Source organism: Neofelis nebulosa, chromosome 2 (assembly GCF_028018385.1).
Source record: "Neofelis nebulosa isolate mNeoNeb1 chromosome 2, mNeoNeb1.pri, whole genome shotgun sequence".
NCBI lineage: Eukaryota > Metazoa > Chordata > Mammalia > Carnivora > Felidae > Neofelis > Neofelis nebulosa.
The window spans coordinates 179,248,234-179,267,691 of NC_080783.1; the positions used below are offsets into that span (position 1 = coordinate 179,248,234).

The 19,458-nt window shown below is 55.7% G+C and overlaps 1 protein-coding gene across 8 annotated transcripts in view; it reads left to right on the plus strand.

Moving 5' to 3' along the window:
- The window catches only part of LRP8 (LDL receptor related protein 8), an 80,434-nt gene that overhangs the window by 38,695 nt on the left and 22,281 nt on the right, over window positions 1-19,458 (plus strand). For 2 of the 8 annotated variants that reach the window (XM_058717323.1, XM_058717326.1), the window contains exons 4-10: window positions 4,510-4,638; window positions 7,763-8,170; window positions 9,087-9,209; window positions 9,995-10,117; window positions 13,647-13,766; window positions 13,859-13,984; window positions 17,023-17,197. In XM_058717323.1, coding sequence (XP_058573306.1) covers window positions 4,510-4,638; window positions 7,763-8,170; window positions 9,087-9,209; window positions 9,995-10,117; window positions 13,647-13,766; window positions 13,859-13,984; window positions 17,023-17,197 — 1,204 coding nt within the window. Of the gene's footprint in view, window positions 1-4,509; window positions 4,639-7,762; window positions 8,171-9,086; window positions 9,210-9,994; window positions 10,118-12,132; window positions 12,172-13,646; window positions 13,767-13,858; window positions 13,985-17,022; window positions 17,198-19,458 lie in introns of all 8 variants that reach the window. The other 6 variants (XM_058717325.1, XM_058717327.1, XM_058717330.1 and 3 more) reach the window with 4 other exon arrangements.

Genomic DNA, 19,458 nt, shown 5'->3' on the forward strand with positions numbered 1-19,458 from the left:
GGATTTTGTTCATCGTCTTAGAACCTTTCCACTGGAAGGGGGACCTTACTGATGAACCAAGTATACTTTCCTACCATAGATCCGTAAGTGGAGGCCTGGAGGTTTTTGGAGATCACCTAGCCAGTTAGAGGCTGACCAGCTAGAAGGACTTCACTTGAGCCCATGGGAAGGAGCTGGGTGTGACCACCTCCACCCCCTTAGTCCCTGGCCCTCCTAAAGCTGCCCATCCCCATCTGGAGGTCATCTGCCCCTAAGCCTCACATGACCTGACACCACAGACGTCTCGCTCACTAAGCGGCCATCAAACACCTTCATTCTTTTATTCGACAGACATTTCTCTTTTTATTAATTTGTGAACTCATAAATTAAAATGGATTGGATTTCTGGGGCAGGATTCTCTGGGAATTGATAATGCCTACAGCCACTCCAGCATGCAATTTCACGCCCTTGCCGGCTTTGGAGGATTCCTGGTATCTGAGAGATGGTGGGGTTCTTCCTCCTGCCTCTCAGAACCTCTGGGACGCTTGACAGCAAGCCAAGGCATTCCTCGGGGCATCTTTCTCAGAGAGAGGCGTTTGGGTAGAGCGCGTCATCGTGGTGGGCCACGTGGACTCTGATGATGTGCACCCCCAGGAACGAGACCGGGGCCCTCCCAGCACCGTGCGTTTGCCTTTCATTAAACAGGGGCAACTGGTTTCTGAGTTTGTTCCAGGCTCTGAGTGTAGAGATTTCCATGTTTCCTCATTTAAACCATCTACCAACTCTAGGGGATTATGTTACCCTATTTTCAGGTCGAACCTTGGTACAGAGAGGTTAAGTGACTTGCTGGCCTGCTTCATGTTAATAGATGGTTTTGGACCTAGGTGTGCACGACTCCAAAACACATTCATGCTCCTTGTCCTGCACTGTGCTGCCTGGGGTGGGGTGGGGGGGAACTCTGGCTTCAGTTATCCCGAAAGTGGACAATAGGTGGCCATGTTGCGGTCCCCACCTGAGGAAAGGCCCAGGGAGCCTCCTTCCTCTGGTGATCCCTCTCCAGCCCAGAGGTGCTGGTGGGGACCAATGGGGTCTGCTTTTCTCACGGGCAGTGGTTAAGTGCAGTAAGTTAAGCAGTGTGTCTGGAGGTAAGAGACCTGGGCTCAAAGTCCATCTCTGCCTCTCTCCACAAGACTCTGAGCCAACGACGTACCCTCTCCGGGCTCTGCTCTCCTCGTCTGTAAAATGGAGGTGGTAAGAGCACTCGCCTCATAATGGGATATTGTACGCCAGCCCGAACCAGCCTCCGGGGGCTAGGCAGTGAGGAGGCCTGACCCAGGAGCCTGGAAAGCGAGGTTCGCCTGCTAGCTTCGGGGAAGAGCTGCATTACAACAGAGACGGTGAGGTTCTAGGAGAGAGAGGTGGTTGGAATACCTGATATTCAGTAGCCTAGGCAGGTCCCTCCCTTCGCTGGGTCTCTGACTGCTGTCACTATAGTGGGTGTTCCTCGATGTGACCTCTTGGGTCCTAGCATTCCAGGACGGTACCCTCTTTGAGGGTACGAGGGCTGGTGTCAGGCACTGCTGAATCTTCCGGAGCCTATAATTAGAGCTGTCTATTTAAGGACACAGCAAATGTCTTATTAATTATAAAGAAAGGAAGCAGACGGATTGTTTAATCATTGTCCTTGCTGAAAGGTTATGCAATTAACTATATAAATATTCATTAAAAGTTCAAGCGGCTGCCTGCTGCACCGGGCTATGCAGAACCAGGCCCCGAGAGGTAGGGAGGACGGTCAAGGGCCATTTCAGTCACCGGGGCTTTTGGGTGTAGAGTTTGGGGCTGGTTCAGTCTACCTTTCCATCCACGGGGGCGTGCAGGCTTTGATGGAAAGGGCAGGCTTCAGTCAGAAGCCTCTCTGCCTCTGCCTCTCACCTGCTGTGCATCTTTGTGCCAGTTCTTTGGTCTCTCTGAGCCCGTTTCCTCATCTGCAGAATGGAGTGCTTACCTGAAGGCCTGCTGCCCTGCTCTACCCCAGGGGTGCTGCTATGAAGATCTTTGTGAATGGCACCCTTGGAGCTGGCACCTCTATCCTGCAGGGTCTGCTCATCTGGGAGGGTGAGGGTGAAATGAAAAAATGAAGTAGCCTGGCACACCATGGGTGCTCAGTAAATATGGCTTCCTTCCAGCTCCATGTGAAGTTCTGTTTCCTGAGGCCTGGCTCAGGGGTAAACGGTCACCTCGTCCCTCTGTCTCATTGCTCTCTCGGGAGCTTGCACGCATACAGAATGCTTCTATCGCTTTCATAGGAGTGAATTTAAAACGGATAACATATCCTATATCTTTTAGACTTGCAGAATGTTAACCCAGTGGTTCTCAAATGGGGTGCATGGGAATCACCAGGGGTTGAAGAGCGTTACTGAAACGCAGATTCCTGGGCTCTGCCCTCAAAGTCTGGATTCAGCCTAAGTTGAGCCAGGCCCAGGAACCTGCTTTTCCCACAGCCCCCACACCCCACCCTACAGTCAGGAATCTGGGAAACACTGGTCGGCTTCAGCTCCCTCTTGTGCGTACTGGGGTCCTACAGTGCAGGGGTAATAGAGGTGCTCCGGAAGGGCCCCACCTCCCAGCTGCCAGACCTCCTTCACCACCCTACACCGTGCCCCAAGGCAGCCTTTGCAGAATGTCTTTTTTTTTTTTTAATGTTTATTTATTTCTGAGAGAGAGAGAGAGACAGAGACAGAGAAGGAGTGGCGGAGGGGCAGAGAGAGAGGGAGACACAGAATCCGAAGCAGGCCCCAGGCTCTGAGCTGTCAGAGCCCGACGCGAGAACCCATGGACGGAGAGATCATGACTTGAGCCGAAGTTGGGCGCTTAACTGACTGAGCCAGCCAGGCGCCCTGCAAGGCAGTCTTTGTAGAAGATCTGAGTGTCAGCGCTCTCTAGGGCTCTATGCAACAGTTATTTGGGAAGTGGAATTTCCATAAAATGAATCCTGTGAATCCTGTGTTCCCAGCAGGGTGCCTCGTATTTCATGACATCTATTCCTAGGGATAACTCTGGGGTCCAAGGTACTCCTGTCCCTTGGTATAGTAGTGTCTGGGGGCCCTTCCTCAAAGAGCTGCCCCCTCTCCCATCTTATCCGCCCTTTTCTCCATCTCTTGTGCCATTTCCTCCCTGCTATGGAAGCAGAGAAAGAGGACCTGGTCAGGGATGAGAGAGCGAAGTTGAAGGGGGAGGCAAGAGTGACCTCTGCCTGCAGGTGCAGTGGACTGTGCCAAGTGCCCGGCATCGGACACAGCTGACTTTGAGTCCCCGCTCAGTTCTTACCAGCTGTGTGACTAGCACCCAGGGCTTACCACCATGTCTGGTACACAGCAGTACCCAATAGATACTCGCTGAGTGAAGAGACAAGTGCTCCTCTGTTCATTTGGAGGAGAGTGCATAATCATAAGTGAGCACTGGGCCGAGCGTGCTTCTAAGTGCCTTACAGACATTAACTTGGGAGTCATAACAATCCTCTGGGCCAGGGAATAGTATCCTCCCCAATCTATTGGCACCGAGGTGAGGACTGTTGACCAAGGTCACATAGCCAGTGAGTGACTGAATCCATGCCCAACACGCCAGGTTCCGGAGCCCATGCACTCGACCTCCGAGCTGGAGGCTTCGACATAATCCTCGCCCTGCTGGGTTTTTGTGAAGATGAAATGAGTGCCTAGCTCGGTGCCTGGCACATCCTAGAGACGACTGAGTTTACACCCTGGAAGGTAGTAGGGAGCCAGCCACGGAGGTCCGAAATGCATCTACCACAGCTGGGTCTGTCACGTGGCTCATCCTGGGACGCTCAGGATGAGAGCCGTCCCCAGCCCTGATCAGGGTTCTCATTCTTTCTTCCAAATTGAGAATCAACCCTGGGGCTTCAGGCCCCTGATTGAGTCAGCCTCTGATTGCGGCTGCAGTAATTATAGCTGTGTGGTCCCGCTGGGCCCTGCCGCACAGCACTGCTCGCAACAGCGGGCTCGGCACCACTGCTGGGAGAGCAGCCAGGAGGGGGTGGGCTGCACCGAGGGAGCTCTTGGGGCTTTGGTGAGCCCTCCAAATCCACAGGTTCAGATCGCCGAGTCACTGATCTGGAAGCCAAACCGAGGCTAAATTGGAGTATATTTCACCCCAGGGCACACAGAGGGGAGATGACAGAGAAGCGTGCAGCTTTGCGTTGCTGGAGCTGAAAGGGGAGGTTTGGAGGGAGGGAGGTGGGGCTGGTGAGGCAGTCAGGGAGGCTTGAGTGCCAGGGGCCAGGGGCCCGCGAAAGGGCGTTAGACAGGGAGTGGTGGGATCGGATGTAGGATTCAGAGGGTCTCAGGGGCAGACAGTGGCTGCTTCTCAGATGAAGAAACCGGGACCTTGGGCAGGAGGGCCCTGATGGATTCCCAGGGGCTCAGGCCAGGTGGCCGGAGTCAGGCAGTAGGACTGGTTGGCGCCATGCCCTGTGTCCCCCTTGCCTAAGCCATGCCCTTGTGTCTGTCTCCACAGCCAAACAGGTGTGTCCCACAGAGAAGCTGAGCTGTGGACCTGCCAGCCACAAGTGTGTGCCCGCCTCGTGGCGCTGCGACGGGGAGAAGGACTGTGAGAGCGGAGCGGACGAGGCCGGCTGTGCCACCTGTGAGTTGGGTTAGGTCGCGGGGTCTACAAGGGGGTCAGGCAGCACTGGAGAGCAGCAGCCACTTCTGGGAGGGGCCTCCTCTCCGGGGCTCAGTGGGTGGAGAGCAAAGGGTAACGATCAGGACACTAGTAATGGCCAGGCGCTCTGGAGAGACATTTCCTGCTTTCATCCTCACAACCACCTCACGAGCAGCCATGATCATTCCCATTTTACGGGTGAGGAAACTGAGGCTCAGACAAGTGAGGAAAAGCACCCGAGGCTGAGTGATGGAACTGACATTCAAATCCAGCTCTCGATAGCCAAGCCCAGGAGTACTTCTACCATATCTGACATCTGCTCATCCATTCCATCCGTCTCCACCAACCTCCGAGCGAGGGCAGGGGGCCAGAGCCGGGACGTGGCAAGTAATGGTGGCCGCCTGGGCCAGGGCACTGGTGGTGCCGGGGGGAGGGGTAGACTCCTGAAGTGTGAAGGACATCTGATGCTGAAATCTCAGACTGGTGAGCTCGAATGTCACAGGGCAGGGAAGACATCCCCAACAGCCTCGGCAGGGACAGATGGAAGTGGTCATTGGGGTAGTTCCACATCACTGAGCTTCAAACACAGGATTATCTCCTTCCCAGGGAGCAGGCCAGCAGGTCCTGGGCCAGTGGGGCTATGCTTGTTTCTATTCGATGGACACCTCCTGTGTGCCAGGCCTGGAGCCAGGCTCTGAAAGGATGATGAGGTGAATCCTACACGCTCCTCCCTCTGGGAGCTCATGATTAATAGGGGAGACAGACTGGCTGTCGATAACGAGGCTGCAAGGCTGGGCTGAGATAGGGGTGGTTTGCAGTATTATGGGGGGTTTTGCCAGGCACTTACCCACCACTGCCTCCTACCCCACTTCCTCCACCAGCCTCTATATTTACATCCTCTCCATCCTCCCTAGCCCAGAGGAAATGCCAGCTCTCTGGAGCCTTTTGAGTCACAGCATTCTAGATTCCAAGTCTGGAGTTCTGAGGTGTCTGAAGCAGGAAGCATCTGGGTATGGGGGGGGAGATCCTGGCTGGGGCCAGCAGTTTCAAAGCCCTGGTGATGGCATTGGCCTGTTTCTTCAGCTGTGATGATTTTGCGGAGCTTCGCTGGCCAATGAAAATCCACTTCCCTCCTTACCCACCCATAATCAGATGTTTCCCCAGCTCTAAGGGCCATCAGCCCCTATTGCACAGGGTGGGAATATCTCTAACTAGGGCACATCTTGGGAGGGAGATGGGGGGGTGGGGGGAGGGGTTAGAAGGTCTCACTGAGTGTCTCTGCTATAGCTCCCAACCACCTGGGCAGAGGAAGAATTCTCCTTCTCTCCTCCCTCAGAGCTGCTTCCATTTGTGAGTGCTGGGAGTGGGGTCTCTGGATGCAGATCTGAGAATATGGCTCTCGATATTGCTGTCAGCTTTGAACCTCAGGGAGAACTCAGTATAAAGAAGCACATCTTCCCAGAACGCTAAACTTAGTGAGTCCTTCCCCCCCAGACATGTGCAAGCTGAGTCTGGCAGGAAAGAAGGGAGCTAATCTAGGCATCTGAGTAATCTTGAGGGGCAGACACCACAAGGTAATGTGTGCTTTTCCCACCAGTGCCCCAACATCCCAAAAGCCCAGAAGGGGGGAAAAAAGCAACTGTCAGAAACTTGATAGAGCCATCAGCAACACATGAGGAGCTGCCTACATTGTGAAACTGAAGACATCATTCTATTTTATGTCCAATAACAATGAAAAATGACGTTTTTCTATCAGAAAATTAAAACAGACTCTTGGCGCCCCCATGTGGAGAGATCTGGTGCTGCTGCCACCACCACATTACCCAAGGCCATAGCCACTGCATTCATGTCCCACCTGGGTCCCCACGCCTTTTCATGGCCTCTGTGTAAGGAATGAAGTAGGCAAAGGTGAAGAGGTCGCTGCTCGGAAAACAGCTTACACTCCAGGAAAAGAGGAGAAAACCAGAAAGCTGAGAGGGGTCAGAGTAGGAGAGAAGAGCCCCAAACCTGAGTTCTGGTTCTGTGCGACCCTGGGCAAGTTGCTCCTCTCTGGGCCTCAGTTTCCCCATCGGTAAACTAGTGGTTGGGCTGGTGGTCTCCAAGGCCCTCCCAGGCTCTGAACCGAGCAGTTCACCAGAGAGAGGAAGCCCAGGGCCCCAGGCAGGGCCAGTGACCTATGCCCTTAACTACTGCACATCCCTTAGTTACCCCTCACACCTGGGCTGGTCCAGCATCCATCCGCTCCACACCGTGCACTGCCCGGAGCTCTGTGCCAGGCCCTCAGGATGAAGCTGGGTCAGTCTCAGAACCTGTCCATGCGGTTGTCACAAGGGAGACAGAGAAGGTCATCAGGCCCAGACACTTGAGCATGCTGTGAAGGGCGCGCGAAAGGAAAGCAGAGGTGGAGGGAGGCTTCCCAAGTAGGAGAGCCAAAGTGTGTTGTGAAAGAGGTGGAACTGGGGCCCTTGAACGATGAGAACTCCTCATTGTGAAACTGAGACGGTGGTGGGCAAGAGGTGAGCACCCAGCAGATGGAACAGCTTGGGCAAAGACCTGGAGGTGAGCAGGTGGGCAGATAGTCTAGTATGGCTGAAGCCACGGTGTGTGCAGGAGTGAGGTGTTGGGGTAGAGCAGTGGTTCCGTGCCAGTGACCTTGGATGCCAGGCCAGGGGACTTAACTGGGATAGTGCGGGCCAGGGAGGGGGGTGGGGGGGAAGGGGCCTGGAGCTGTGCTGTTAGGAAACAGCTCCAGACCTCGTTACCTGGGAAAGGTCAGTGTCACGTTAGGTATTTCCTAGGAACATCACAAGGCCCTTCAAGACAGGCAGTGCCCTGCCGCGGAAGCGCTCCTAGCCCCACCGCCATGCTGGAGGCGGGACGGGAATTCTCGCTCCCAGTGAGGCTACGGAGGCTCAAGGGAGGGCAAGCGTGCTGCCCAAGACCCCCCTGCATGGCCCCGGATTGGAAGCCCCTGTGCAGTCCCTGACAGCACGTCCACCGTCGGGCCCCGCAGAGCGCATGCGGCCGGTGGGCGAGGGTCAGGGCCCCTGCAGCGGGGCCGGAGGGGCCGGGGCGCCGGGCCGACCCGGCTCTCTGTCCCGCGCAGTGTGCGCCCCGCACGAGTTCCAGTGCAGCAACCGCTCCTGCCTGGCCGCCGTGTTCGTGTGCGACGGCGACGACGACTGCGGCGACGGCAGCGACGAGCGCGGCTGCGCCGACCCGGCCTGCGGGCCCCGCGAGTTCCGCTGCGGGGGCGGTGGCGGCGGCGGTGGCGGCGGCGGTGGCGGCGCCTGCATCCCCGAGCGCTGGGTCTGCGACCGTCAGTTCGACTGCGAGGACCGCTCGGACGAGGCGGCCGAGCTGTGCGGCCGTGCGGGCCCCGGGGCCACCGCCGCGCCCGCCTCCTGCGCCGCGGCTGCCCAGTTCGCCTGCCGCAGCGGCGAGTGCGTGCACCTGGGCTGGCGCTGCGACGGCGACCGCGACTGCAAGGACAAGTCGGACGAGGCCGACTGCCGTAAGCCCCCGCCCCCCCGTACTGCGCGGCCCCGCCGCCCCCTTCCGGCCGGCCAGAAGTGCGGGCCTCCGGGGCGCCTGCCCCGCCCGCCCGGGTTACCTGGGTTACGGTGGGGCGTGGGCTTGGGAAGGTGGAGTCTTGTTTGAGGTCCCCAAGGCTCTAAAGCTGCGCGGCTCAGGTCTAACCCCACAGGCCAAGGGTCTTCTCTGGTCTTGCCCTCCCTGTCATGCCTCCCACCCCTGCCCTTCCCTGACCGCTGGCCCCAATGCCCGAGACCTTGATACACTCAGGAGCTCCCCCAACCCTCCTTACCTGCTGGGCTTGCTTGTCCTTCAAGGCCTCAATCCTCCCAGCTGGGCTAGGTCTTTCCCCCTGGGCTACCCTGAACCACCCTATCCTACAGCGTGGCCGACTCTGTGATGTCGTCTGTGCATTCCTCAGCCCCCACCCACCCTCAGCACCCTTGAGCTCCTAGAGGATGGAGAGCCTCTCAGTAGCCTCTGGGTTCCCCACACCCCACATAGTGCCCCGCATGCAGTGGGCACTCAGGAAGGGTTTGCTGAAGGGATGAAGTCATTAACCAATGAACACCAACACTCAAAAAAAAGGCCACGTGTTGGCTGTAGATGGGTGGCCCTGGGGAGAGGCAGTGGATGGGAAAACAGGAGACCTGAGTTTTAGACTGGCTCTGCCAGCCAGAGTGCTGTGTGATCCTGGGTGAGGCCTTCCCCCTCTCTGAGCTTCAGTCTCCCCATCTGTATACTGGAAGTGCCTTGGCCAGGTGTCCTGTCAGGACTCCCAAGCTCAGCCACCGGTTCTGTTCTTGCCAGGGGTGGATGGGGGCTGGGGCTGGGGGAGGAGAGCTTTTCCAACACCATGTTGGCCCTGACGCTCCTTCCTTGCCCTCTCCTGGCAGCACTGGGGACCTGCCGTGGGGATGAGTTCCAGTGTGGGGATGGGACGTGTGTCCCTACAATCAAGCGCTGCAACCAGGAACAGGACTGTCTGGACGGGAGTGATGAAGCTGGCTGCTTGCAGGGTGCGTGGAGTTGGAGGCAAAGGGGAACATCCTCCTCGAAGAAGAGGCCTGAGCATTCCCAGGCTCCAGAGAGAGCAGAGTTTGGAGAGATCTCCCCTCGGTCCCTGAGCTGTGTCTTCCCTTGGAGCATCCCTTGCCCCTAAATTACCCAGATTTACTCCCTGGAGGCCTACTGGCCCCAGAACCAGATTTTAAAGGACTTGGCAAAAAGCTGTAAGATGCCTAGGGGGATGTGAAAAGACACTGCAGGAAGTCCAGCCCCCACCATTTGTCCACACCCGAGCCTCCAAGTGGCTTCCTTCCCAGAGTGAGAAGAAGCTCAGTCCCCTGCTGGGAGCCTCCTTAATTCTCAGATGACTCTCTGGGACCCTGACCCTGGGTCATCTGGGGAAATGGATAAAGGGTTGGGCAGTGAGGCAGCCTCCCTGATGCAGGGTCTCTAGGGCACAGGTCTCCTTCAGATGGTCAGTCTAGCCCCCAGGATCTCCACAGGGCTCCCATTTTTCCCTCTCAGGGCCCCAGCACTGCCAGATCAGGTGCAGACACTGCCACCTTCTGGCCCTGCCCAACTAGATGACGCTTAGGCGTCCTGATTATCCCTGGGGTCCTGTACTTCTATAAACAGAGCTCCCACCAGCCCTGTATTCAACTGTCTGTCCTGGGCCCTGTAGAGACGAGGAGGACTGGGGCTGGAGCTCTGCTCACCTCCCAGGGACCTGGCCCAGCCCAACCCTCCCTGCCCAAGGTCTTACAGATCCTGTCCACTCTCTTGTCCGGCCCGACAGAGTCAACATGTGAGGGTCCCCGCAGATTTCAGTGTAAGAGTGGCGAGTGCGTGGACGGCGGGAAAGTGTGTGATGCTCAAAGGGACTGCCAGGACTGGTCGGATGAGCCTCTGAAAGAGTGTGGTACAGTACCTGTCTACTTCTGGATGCTGGACTAACCCCCCACCCCCACCCCCTCCTGGCATCCCGGTGGAGGCCCGTGCCTGCCATACTGCACACGTTCTGTTCTCACCCTCTCTGGACTCGTGGGCTGTCCTGTGGCCTCAGACGGGGCTCTTTGCCTTTGGGGCCTCGTTCTGCATCTCTACAAATCGAACTGCCTTTTCTTTCCAATCCGGATGCTCAATTATGCTTCCTCTCACAAACTCGGACTCTCCTCCTCACTCCTTCCGCGTTCAGACCTCTGAGTATGTGCTCACTCTGAAACTTTCTTCCTCAGTAATTCTGCCCTCCTGACTTAGCCAGGGCCCTGGCCTCTGAGGCCTCCCAGCCAGCCCCCTGCAGAGGGAGAGGTAGGGGACAGCAGGCAGGTGGCCAACTGAAGTGGATCCCAGGGCCACCTGGCTCAGTCCAGGCCTGGGGTGAGGATAAGGCAGACCAATCAGCAGAAGGTGGCACCAACCTGACCCCGAGGAGGAGCTCAGACAATCTGGGAGACAAGACTTAACAGGCTGGGCGTGAGTGAGGGGCAGAATGAGGCAACAGTCCTAATAACTACAGCTGTCAGGGTGTGTTCCAGGCGAAAAAGAACAGGAGGGTCTGGGCTGTAGGTGAAGTGAACATCCCACTGAACATGCTGGAAACCCAGTGTGGGCTCCAGGAGGGTTTATTGCCAAGGTCAGGGGTTTGAACAGAGAGTTCCTGGGAGGACAGAGCCTAGATCGGACCCTCCCTTCCTGGCAGACTCATTTCTACCCAGCACCTCCCATCCTGGGCACTCAGGGGGGGTTCCATTCTCTAGAACTCCCCAGGAGTGGCATATTTCCACCCCTTTTTGAGATTTAAAACTTGATTTTGAATGGAAGAGTGGTTGGGTGAAGGTCACTCAGGCTCCACCTAAGCTTGCAGGACAGATTCTCCTCTCGGGCCCTCCTGCCCCCACCCCTCCGCCAAGGGCCCTGCCGGGTAGAGTTCCAGAAGAAGAAGCCTAGGGAAAAGAGGATAGAGAAGTGGGAGCAACAGAGCCTAACCCCCCACCCCGCCCAGATTTGGAGTTCACCAGGGACACTAACCTACTAAATCTCTTCTTTCTGGTCTTTTGCATGACATACCTGAGAGAAGTGTGTACGCATGTATTTGTGTCTCTGTGCTGGTGAGAGCCCAGTATCTGTGTCCGTGGCTCCTCCTCTGAGTGAGGCAAGGGAACCGCATCTCGTGTCTCTGTGTGTCCCCGCATCTGTGTGAATGTGTCTGTGGATTCCATGGGCCTGTCGGTGCCTTTGCACATGAGCTGGTGCGTGTGAGCATGCAGGTAGGCGCACGTGCTGGGGAAGGTGACACTGCCCCTTCCTTCCCTGCTGGGCCTCAGATGCCGCTCAGGCCTCTGGACCACCACCCCTCCTCCCCTGCAGGCCCCCAGCAGAATCAATCGCCTCCAGGCTAGATAGAATTGGGAAGGCCCAGACATGCCCTTCAGCCTCCGCCTCGGCTCTGGCTTTTCCAGAGCAGGGGCCACAGAGTCCGGACCCACGACCCGTTCTCTTGCCCCCAGGCACCTCGGCCCTGGAGGACTCTGTGCTTTCCTCTTTCATAGAAGCCTGAACCACTTTGAGCTTTCCCTTTTCCGGGCCATCCGACACATGCCAGTCTGGCAAGTGCTCCGTAAATACAGCTGTTAAGTTGCTGCTACCTGGAGCTTCCTAGAGAGGGAGAGGGGGGCAGCAAGTGGGGGCATGGATGAGGCAGTGGGTGAGTAGTGAGCAGATGGATGGACAGCACTGGGGGGATAATACGGTATGGGAGAGGGCAGGGAAGGTTTGGAGTGACAGAAGATTCCCAGGGGTGGATCCCCACACAGACCACCCCAAAGCTGCCATGGTACCACCCACCCCACTGGGCTGGGCCTTCCCAGGGCTGGGCCTGGCTGAGTCACCCCGAGATCCTCCAGTCATGGGCTTGCTGTCATCTTGTTCTTTCAGTTCCACCAACGTCCCCGGGAAACAGGAGGAGGCCCAGGGGTAAAGGGGTCCCTATTCCCTAAGCATGGCTCAGGCTGGAGCGGGGGCACCCACAGCTATGCATGGCCTGGGGTGGGCAGCTCAGACCAGCCATGTGCATGGCCATGGCGGGCTCAGCTCTGCTTGGCTTGGCTGGAGCGGCAGTGCACGAGCCTGGTGGGTAGAAGGGTGGCATGGCACCTTCTCTTGGCTTGCAGAATTCACCTTCTGGGATTCCAAAGCTCAGAAGATGCTATGAGAACATGGTGAGCCTTGGTCCTGGCCTCCTTGACGTCCTCTAGGATTCTGCCAGAGGGGATGAGGGGGTGGAGGACGAGGAGACCAGGTAACCTCCTGGCATCCCTTCACCCTTTGTAGCAGTTGGTATTCCTGGGACCAGGCCTGTGGCTAAGTGTAGGAAGAGGGACGGGTGCTGAGAGGAGAGCAGGTGGAAATAATCTATTGTATTTCATGGTGGGAGAGAACTGACCAAGCAGCAGCTCTATGTAGAAAAAGCCTGGGGTCTTAGATAACCACAAGCTCAGTAGGGGCAGCCTTTGTTGTTCAGACTCCCTCTGGACGGCAGACTACTGGGCCCTGTCCAGGGAGGGACATGGACAGAGGGAATGTGTCCAGAAGAAGGCGCTTGAATGGCAGGGCACCAGAAATTAGCACTTAAAATTTTTTTTAATCTTTATTGAGAGAGAGACACACACACAAAGTGAGAGTGGGGAGGAACAGAGAGAGGGAGACACAGAATCCAAAGCAGGCTCCAGGCTCTGAGCTGTCAGCACAGAGCCCAACCTGGGGCTTGAACTCACAAACCGTGAGTTCATGACCTGAGCTTAAGTCAGACACTTAACCGACTGAGCCACCAGGCGCCCCCACAAATTAGCACTTTAAAGGAGATTCTGAGGGAGCCGTCAGACTCTGGCCAATCCCACCCAGTAGAGCTGGAGTGGAAGCAGAAGCTTCAAGAAGGCCAGTCCAGTGAGGAGGAGCTTTATAATGGTCTGTTCCAGGTGGAACCAGCTACCTAGGAGGAAAGTGGGCTCCATGAGGCTGGAGATATTTAAGCAAGGGCATTTCAGAAGGGGTTCTTGGGGTATCTTGAGAGTTGGATGTGGTCCATGTACGATGAGGTCACAAGGAAGAAGGATTTGTAAGAAACATGTTTGTGAAAGGAAAGAACTCAGGCAGCCTAGCTGCCTCTGGTAGACAGAGCTCTGGTCTGGGAGGCAAAGGACCTGTGTTCTGCTTCCACTTTGTCCCTGTCTTTGTGTCTGGCCTTGACCAAGGACCTGCCCCCTCTCTGAGCCTTCTCTTCCCTAGTCACCCGGTTCTTGAGACTGAGGCTCAGTGAGGTTGGAGAGCATCCTGGTTCTGTGGGAGTCCCGCTGCCCTGAGTCTCTGCTTCAGCTCTAGGCCCTACCCCTGTCCTGCCCCCACCCTAGCCTGGGCTCCTGGACCCTCAGGAGCCTGTGTCCCTTCCCCAGGGCTGAATGAGTGTCTGCACAACAATGGCGGCTGCTCCCACATCTGCACTGACCTCAAGATTGGCTTTGAGTGCACGTGCCCAGCAGGCTACCAGCTCCTGGACCAGAAGACCTGTGGCGGTGAGACCCTCCTGTCACCTCCCCCCCCCCCCCCCCCCCACCAAGCGGAGGCAGATCCTCCTGCCAGTTCTGACCTGGGCTCCTCCCCACAGACATCGACGAGTGTAAGGATCCGGACGCCTGCAGCCAGATCTGTGTCAATTACAAAGGCTACTTTAAGTGCGAGTGCCACCCGGGTTACGAGATGGACACGCTGACCAAGAACTGCAAGGCCGTCGGTATGGGCACCCTAAGGTGGGGGACAAGGGGGCAGCTCTGCGAGGATACAGAAAGCAACGTGCTTGCACATTTGTGAGGAGCAGATGGGTACACATGTGCATATACACACACAGAAAGCAGGTGACACACAGTGCTCAGACTGTAAGTATACGTCATCCACACAACGCATTCCACACTAACACCCACACAGACCCCGCACAGAGCCACCCAGTGTAGCCCACAGAGACTGCACATGCACCACTCACGACGTATAGACCCAAGCTGGACCATGCAGACTACACACACAACACGGGTAGTCCACACAAAGCGCATGACCTGGGCAGAGCTACCCGTGGGTCAGCTCAGCCAGCTGAATCCATCCTATTCCATTCTTTATAGTGAACACCTAACATTCTTGTAGGCATTGGGGATTTGGCAGGAAGCAAAACAGACACAGATCCCTGTCTGCCCTCATGGGACTTACATCCTAGTGAGTGAGACGGACAAGAAATCTGATAAGTAAATACAGTGCGTGACAGATGGGGCTACCAGTGAAAGAGAAATACGAAGTGGGGAAGGGGGGAGGGAGGCCCAGGAGGGCAGTGGGTTACAGTTTCAGGTAGAGTGGTCAGGGACGCCCTCTGCTTCATGAGGAGGTGACATTTGAGTCAAGACCTGGAGCAGGTGAAGGAAGGAGCCATGCATGTATCTGCAGGAACTGCATTTCAGGCTGAAGGAACAGAAAGCGCAAAGGCCCTAATTCAGGAGCACACCTGGTGTGTTCAAATAACAGCATGGAAGCCAGTGCAGGTAGAGCAGGGAGCATAGGGGATAAATTTGGAGAGGTGACTCGGGGCACATCACAAAGGCCTTCTAGACCGTTGTAAGGGCTGCTCTTGATTTCAGTCCAAGTCTGGGGGAAGCTTTTGAGGGGTTTGAGTCAAGGAGGGACATGGTGTGCCTTACACTTTCACAGGCTTCCTCTGGCTGCCGTGCTAGGAGGACACTGTAGGGGCAAGGGAAGAAGCAGGGAAACCATGTAAGTGGGTTTTGCCATAGCCCAGAAGAGAGGTGAGCGTGGCTTGGACCAGGATGTTGCAGTGCAAATAACGAGAAGCAGACAGACTGGACATACTTTGAAGGTCCGGGTTTCTTTGGAACGACAGGACTTACCAATCGAATGTGGGACGTGAGAGAAAAAAAGAGTCAAAGATGACGCTGAGGTTTTTGGCCAAACAACTGGGAAAACAGGACTGCTATTTACAGAGCTGGGAAAGACGGTGAGAGAAGCAGGTTCGGGGGAATATTAGACTGATTTCAGCATGTTAAGTGTAAGAAAACTGCTTAGACATCTAAGCAGAGGTTGTGAGGAGACAGTTGGACACAGGAGTCTGGAGTTCAGATGCACTAATACGATGCACGGTGTAGAGACTGTAACAGCACAGCAGCCACAGTAATGGACCTGGAGCCAGCAAACCCAAAAACATACCACCCCAACTGCACAGTATGCAACACGCACATCACATCACACGTAACGTGCGGCCTGTTCTCACCCCACGTGGGATGCACGTAACCCACACCCTGAATTGTATACGTGCAGTGGCAACGCCACCCAACTGCCGCGTAATCACAGACCCCCGGAAATGAGCATCTCAAGTGCAGTCACACAAAACTCAGATCATCAGCACACTGGATTCCTGTCACGGACGCAGCTCTCAGTAAAAATTGCCGCAAGATAACCTCGTAAGCCCGCTCCTGCCTTCCGCAGCATAGTGTCCCTGCTCTCGTTTTGGGATGAGGAAAATCGCACAGTCGATGGCAGGTCCTTGAGGTTGGCTTTCCTTCTTTCTCCTTCCTGCACCTGGAGTCCTGTTTTTCTGCGCTCTCTTTCAGTACCGCACCCTCCCTCTCACTCCCACCCTGCTCCATCCACACATGGGTCACGGGCCCAGGCCCCACGTGCCTCCGTGCCAGTCCTGCCCTGCCCCCAGGGAACATATCAGCTTGGCAAAGATGCACAGTGACAGGGACTGGGTGGCCTGCAGAAGTGTCAGCTGAAACACAGAAGGCCCAGGCAACTCCAGGGACACGTGTTGCCGCTCAGACAGTGCTGGTACCTGAGAGTGGCCGGATACATCTAAAAACAGGCTGGAGAAGTGGCAGCCAGAGTTCGGTGCTAGTCCTAACAGGCCTGTGGCACAGCGGTCCTCACACTGAGTAGCCAGTAATGTCTGGGTCACTAGCGAGCTTCCTAAAATATAATCCTAAATCTAAAAGTGGGTTTTGTGTGTGCACGGGCTGTCATGTGTTGTCTCTGTTGCACGTATATGATCTGTGCCATAACACTCCGGCTCAGAATAAAGTACAAACTCTACACCCAGCTCACGGGACTCTTCGAAATCTGGCCCCCGGCAACCGCTGAAGCTTCATCTCTTGCCACGTCCCCACACACACTGTGCCTAAACTGAAGACTCACGATGACCTCCCCGAGTCTCACCTCTTCCAACTCTCCCCCTAGTTCTGACGTCTGTCCTCACACTGTAGCCTCAGTCTTCTTTCTAGAACACTTAATGCTCATGTTGCCCCTTGAACTATTGCAGTGGGGCCCTACACAGGGGAGTTGGGGAGCAACACGTGCTAGGTAGAGGGGACCACTTTAGCAAAGGCCCGAGGTGGCCAAACTCTGCCATGGCTCGGTAATGACGGGTGGTCTGGTGGCTGGAATCGAGGCGTGTTAGGGGGTGATTGATGAGGCTGGAAGGGGAGCTTGGGGTCGCACCACAGAAGGCCTTCAGTGTGAGCCTAACGAAGTGGGCAGTCATAGAAGATTGGGGGGGGGGGGGTTGTGTCTAATAAAGAGAAGGAAAATCCTTCTGTTATACATGGTACTTTGTACCTATGCTCTTCATACCTATATTTCATCTGCTCCTCTGAGCTGTGAGGTAGGAATTGCACCCCTCGCCCCGTTTTATAGGAAAATTAGGCCTCACCCAAGCCATCGAGTGGCAGTTCCCTGCCTTTTGCACTGACCGTTTCTCTCAACCTTCCTGCACGGCAGCCGGCAGAAGCCCGTCCCTGATCTTCACTAACCGGCATGAAGTGCGGAGGATCGATCTGGTGAAGCGGGACTACTCACGCCTCATCCCCATGCTCAAGAATGTCGTGGCACTGGATGTGGAAGTTGCCACCAATCGCATCTACTGGTGTGACCTCTCCTACCGCAAGATCTACAGGTGAGCAGTGCCGGTGTCCTGTAGCCAGGCCTGGGCAGGAGTGGAGGCCTGAGAGGGGGAGAGGAATGGTAGCCTCTGTGCCCCGCCCACCCCCACCTTGAGTATCCCTCAGGACAGACTGGGACTTGGGAAAGGACATGCGATCACCATGGATACGGAGCTGCCAGACCTTCTTCTCCTGGGCTGGCCTGGGCTGGCCTGGGCTGAGAGCTCTGTTGGGAGAACAGCTCAGAGCCCCAGGCACCTGGGCCTGACTGACCTCTGGTGGCCTGGTGGGGCAGAGCAAGACACAAGAAATGTTCCACTGGGGCAGAAAGGAAGACTTTCTGACTTTGGTGAGGACTTTTTTTTTTTTTTTAATGTTTATTTATTTTTGAGAGAGACAGAATGCAAGCAGGGAAGTGCAAAGAGGGGGGGCGGACACAGAATTCGAAGCAGGGTCCAGGCTCTGAGCTGACCGCACAGAGCTCAACATGGGGCTCGAACTCACAGACTGCAAGATCATGACCTGAGCTGAAGTAGGACCCTTAACTGACTGAGCCACCCAGGCGCCCCTGGTGAGGACTTTTAAAAGCAACTCGTGTATCTGTGTGTTGGATTCTGGGGATGACTGAGGTTGACTCAGTCAAAGATGACTTCAACCTGGTCCTGCCTGGAGGATCATACCCATAACATAGTGACGTCTCTTGTGGTGATCTTGAGAGAAAAGTACAGAGGGGGGCCTCTTACCCAATATGGGGCATCAGGGAACCCTTCCTGGCTGGCACTACCCCCAGTCTGATGCCATAGTCAGTGGACTTTGGCTCTCCAGAAGTCCTCACACAACATGAGGAGGTCCTCTCATAGGTCTTTCTCAAATACCACAAGCCTGCCTCCCTGCATGCCTGGGCTCCCCTTTAGACGTCATGTCCTTTGTTTGTCCTGAGATCCACATGGCAGAACTGCTGATGACCAGGCATGAGGTAGACTGTTGAAAGAACGATTGGATGGATGGATGGATGGATGGATGGATGGATGGATGGATGGATGGATGGAGGCAGATCTATCAATTCCTACTCACAGACAATTTGATGCCTACCACACCCCCAACATACAGACACATACTCAGTTCACACACACAGAAGCAGCTAGAGCCGTGCCTGTCCAACAGTTATGCCTGGAAGAGGCAGGACTTGATGACAGACTACCTATTCTGGGGGTTTCCAGTTTCTGGCTTGGAAGGTTTTGTGGGCAGTGATGCCATTCTCTGAGATCTTAGCAGTAGAGGAGGATGGGGTCGGGGGGGTTGCCCGTTCAGGATGGCTGAGGGGAGGGGAATGGGGTGGGCAGTTTTGGACATGAGTTCCAGGTGTCCATGGGACATCTGAGAGGAGCCATCTGCCTTTATAGTCTGGAGCTTAAGAGAGTTGTCACAATGGGAGAGCCAGAGTTCTGGGTGGCAGTGGGCACTATGGAACTAATTAACTAGAGAGAGGACATGGGGGAGAAGAGAGCCTTGGGAAGAACAGCATTTGGGAGACAGAGAGTCCTGTTAGTGTTGCCTCTTGAGTGTCTACTGTGTTCTCAGCCCCTATTCTCCATTCTCACTGGCACAGCCTTTCTGCAGACTCTTCATGTCTCACCCGGATGCTGTAATGGCCTCCTAGCCAGTCTCCCTGCCTTCACTCCCTCCCTTTCCAGTGCATCAGTGCCACAGTGATCTAACATGCCTCTCTGGCCATGTCCTCTGACCTTTTCAATTACTCCCTCCAGAATAAAATCCTCACTGCTTAGCATGGCCTGCAGAGCCTGTCAGGTTGTGGCCCCTGCCTACATGTACTTCCAGTCTGTATCCCACATACTCAGCTCTACCCCCACCGAATACCTCACTATTCCAGAACACATACCTCTGGGCACTTGAACATGCTATTCCTTCTGCTTTCTGTTCCTTGCGCTCCTAGCGAACTAGTCTTTCAGGACTCAACTACAGAGCCTTCTGCAGCCCTCCAGGATAATGGAGTCTCCATTTCTCTGCTGCTCTAGTCTCTGATGCTTTCCGTAGTCACATTGCACTGTAATTACCTGTCTGTAAATTCCCGTCCCCCACTAACCTGAGCTCCTCCAGCCTAGAGGCTGTGGCTGACTCAAGCCCGTAGGCTTGCCTTGGTGGCCCAGGAAATGTGTTGAATAGGAAGTAGCCAGGTTCCTCTCAAATCCACTGCCGTGGCCTAGAGGGAATTGAGAGAGGGAGAGGGCACCCAGGCAGCTCCAGATGGACCCGT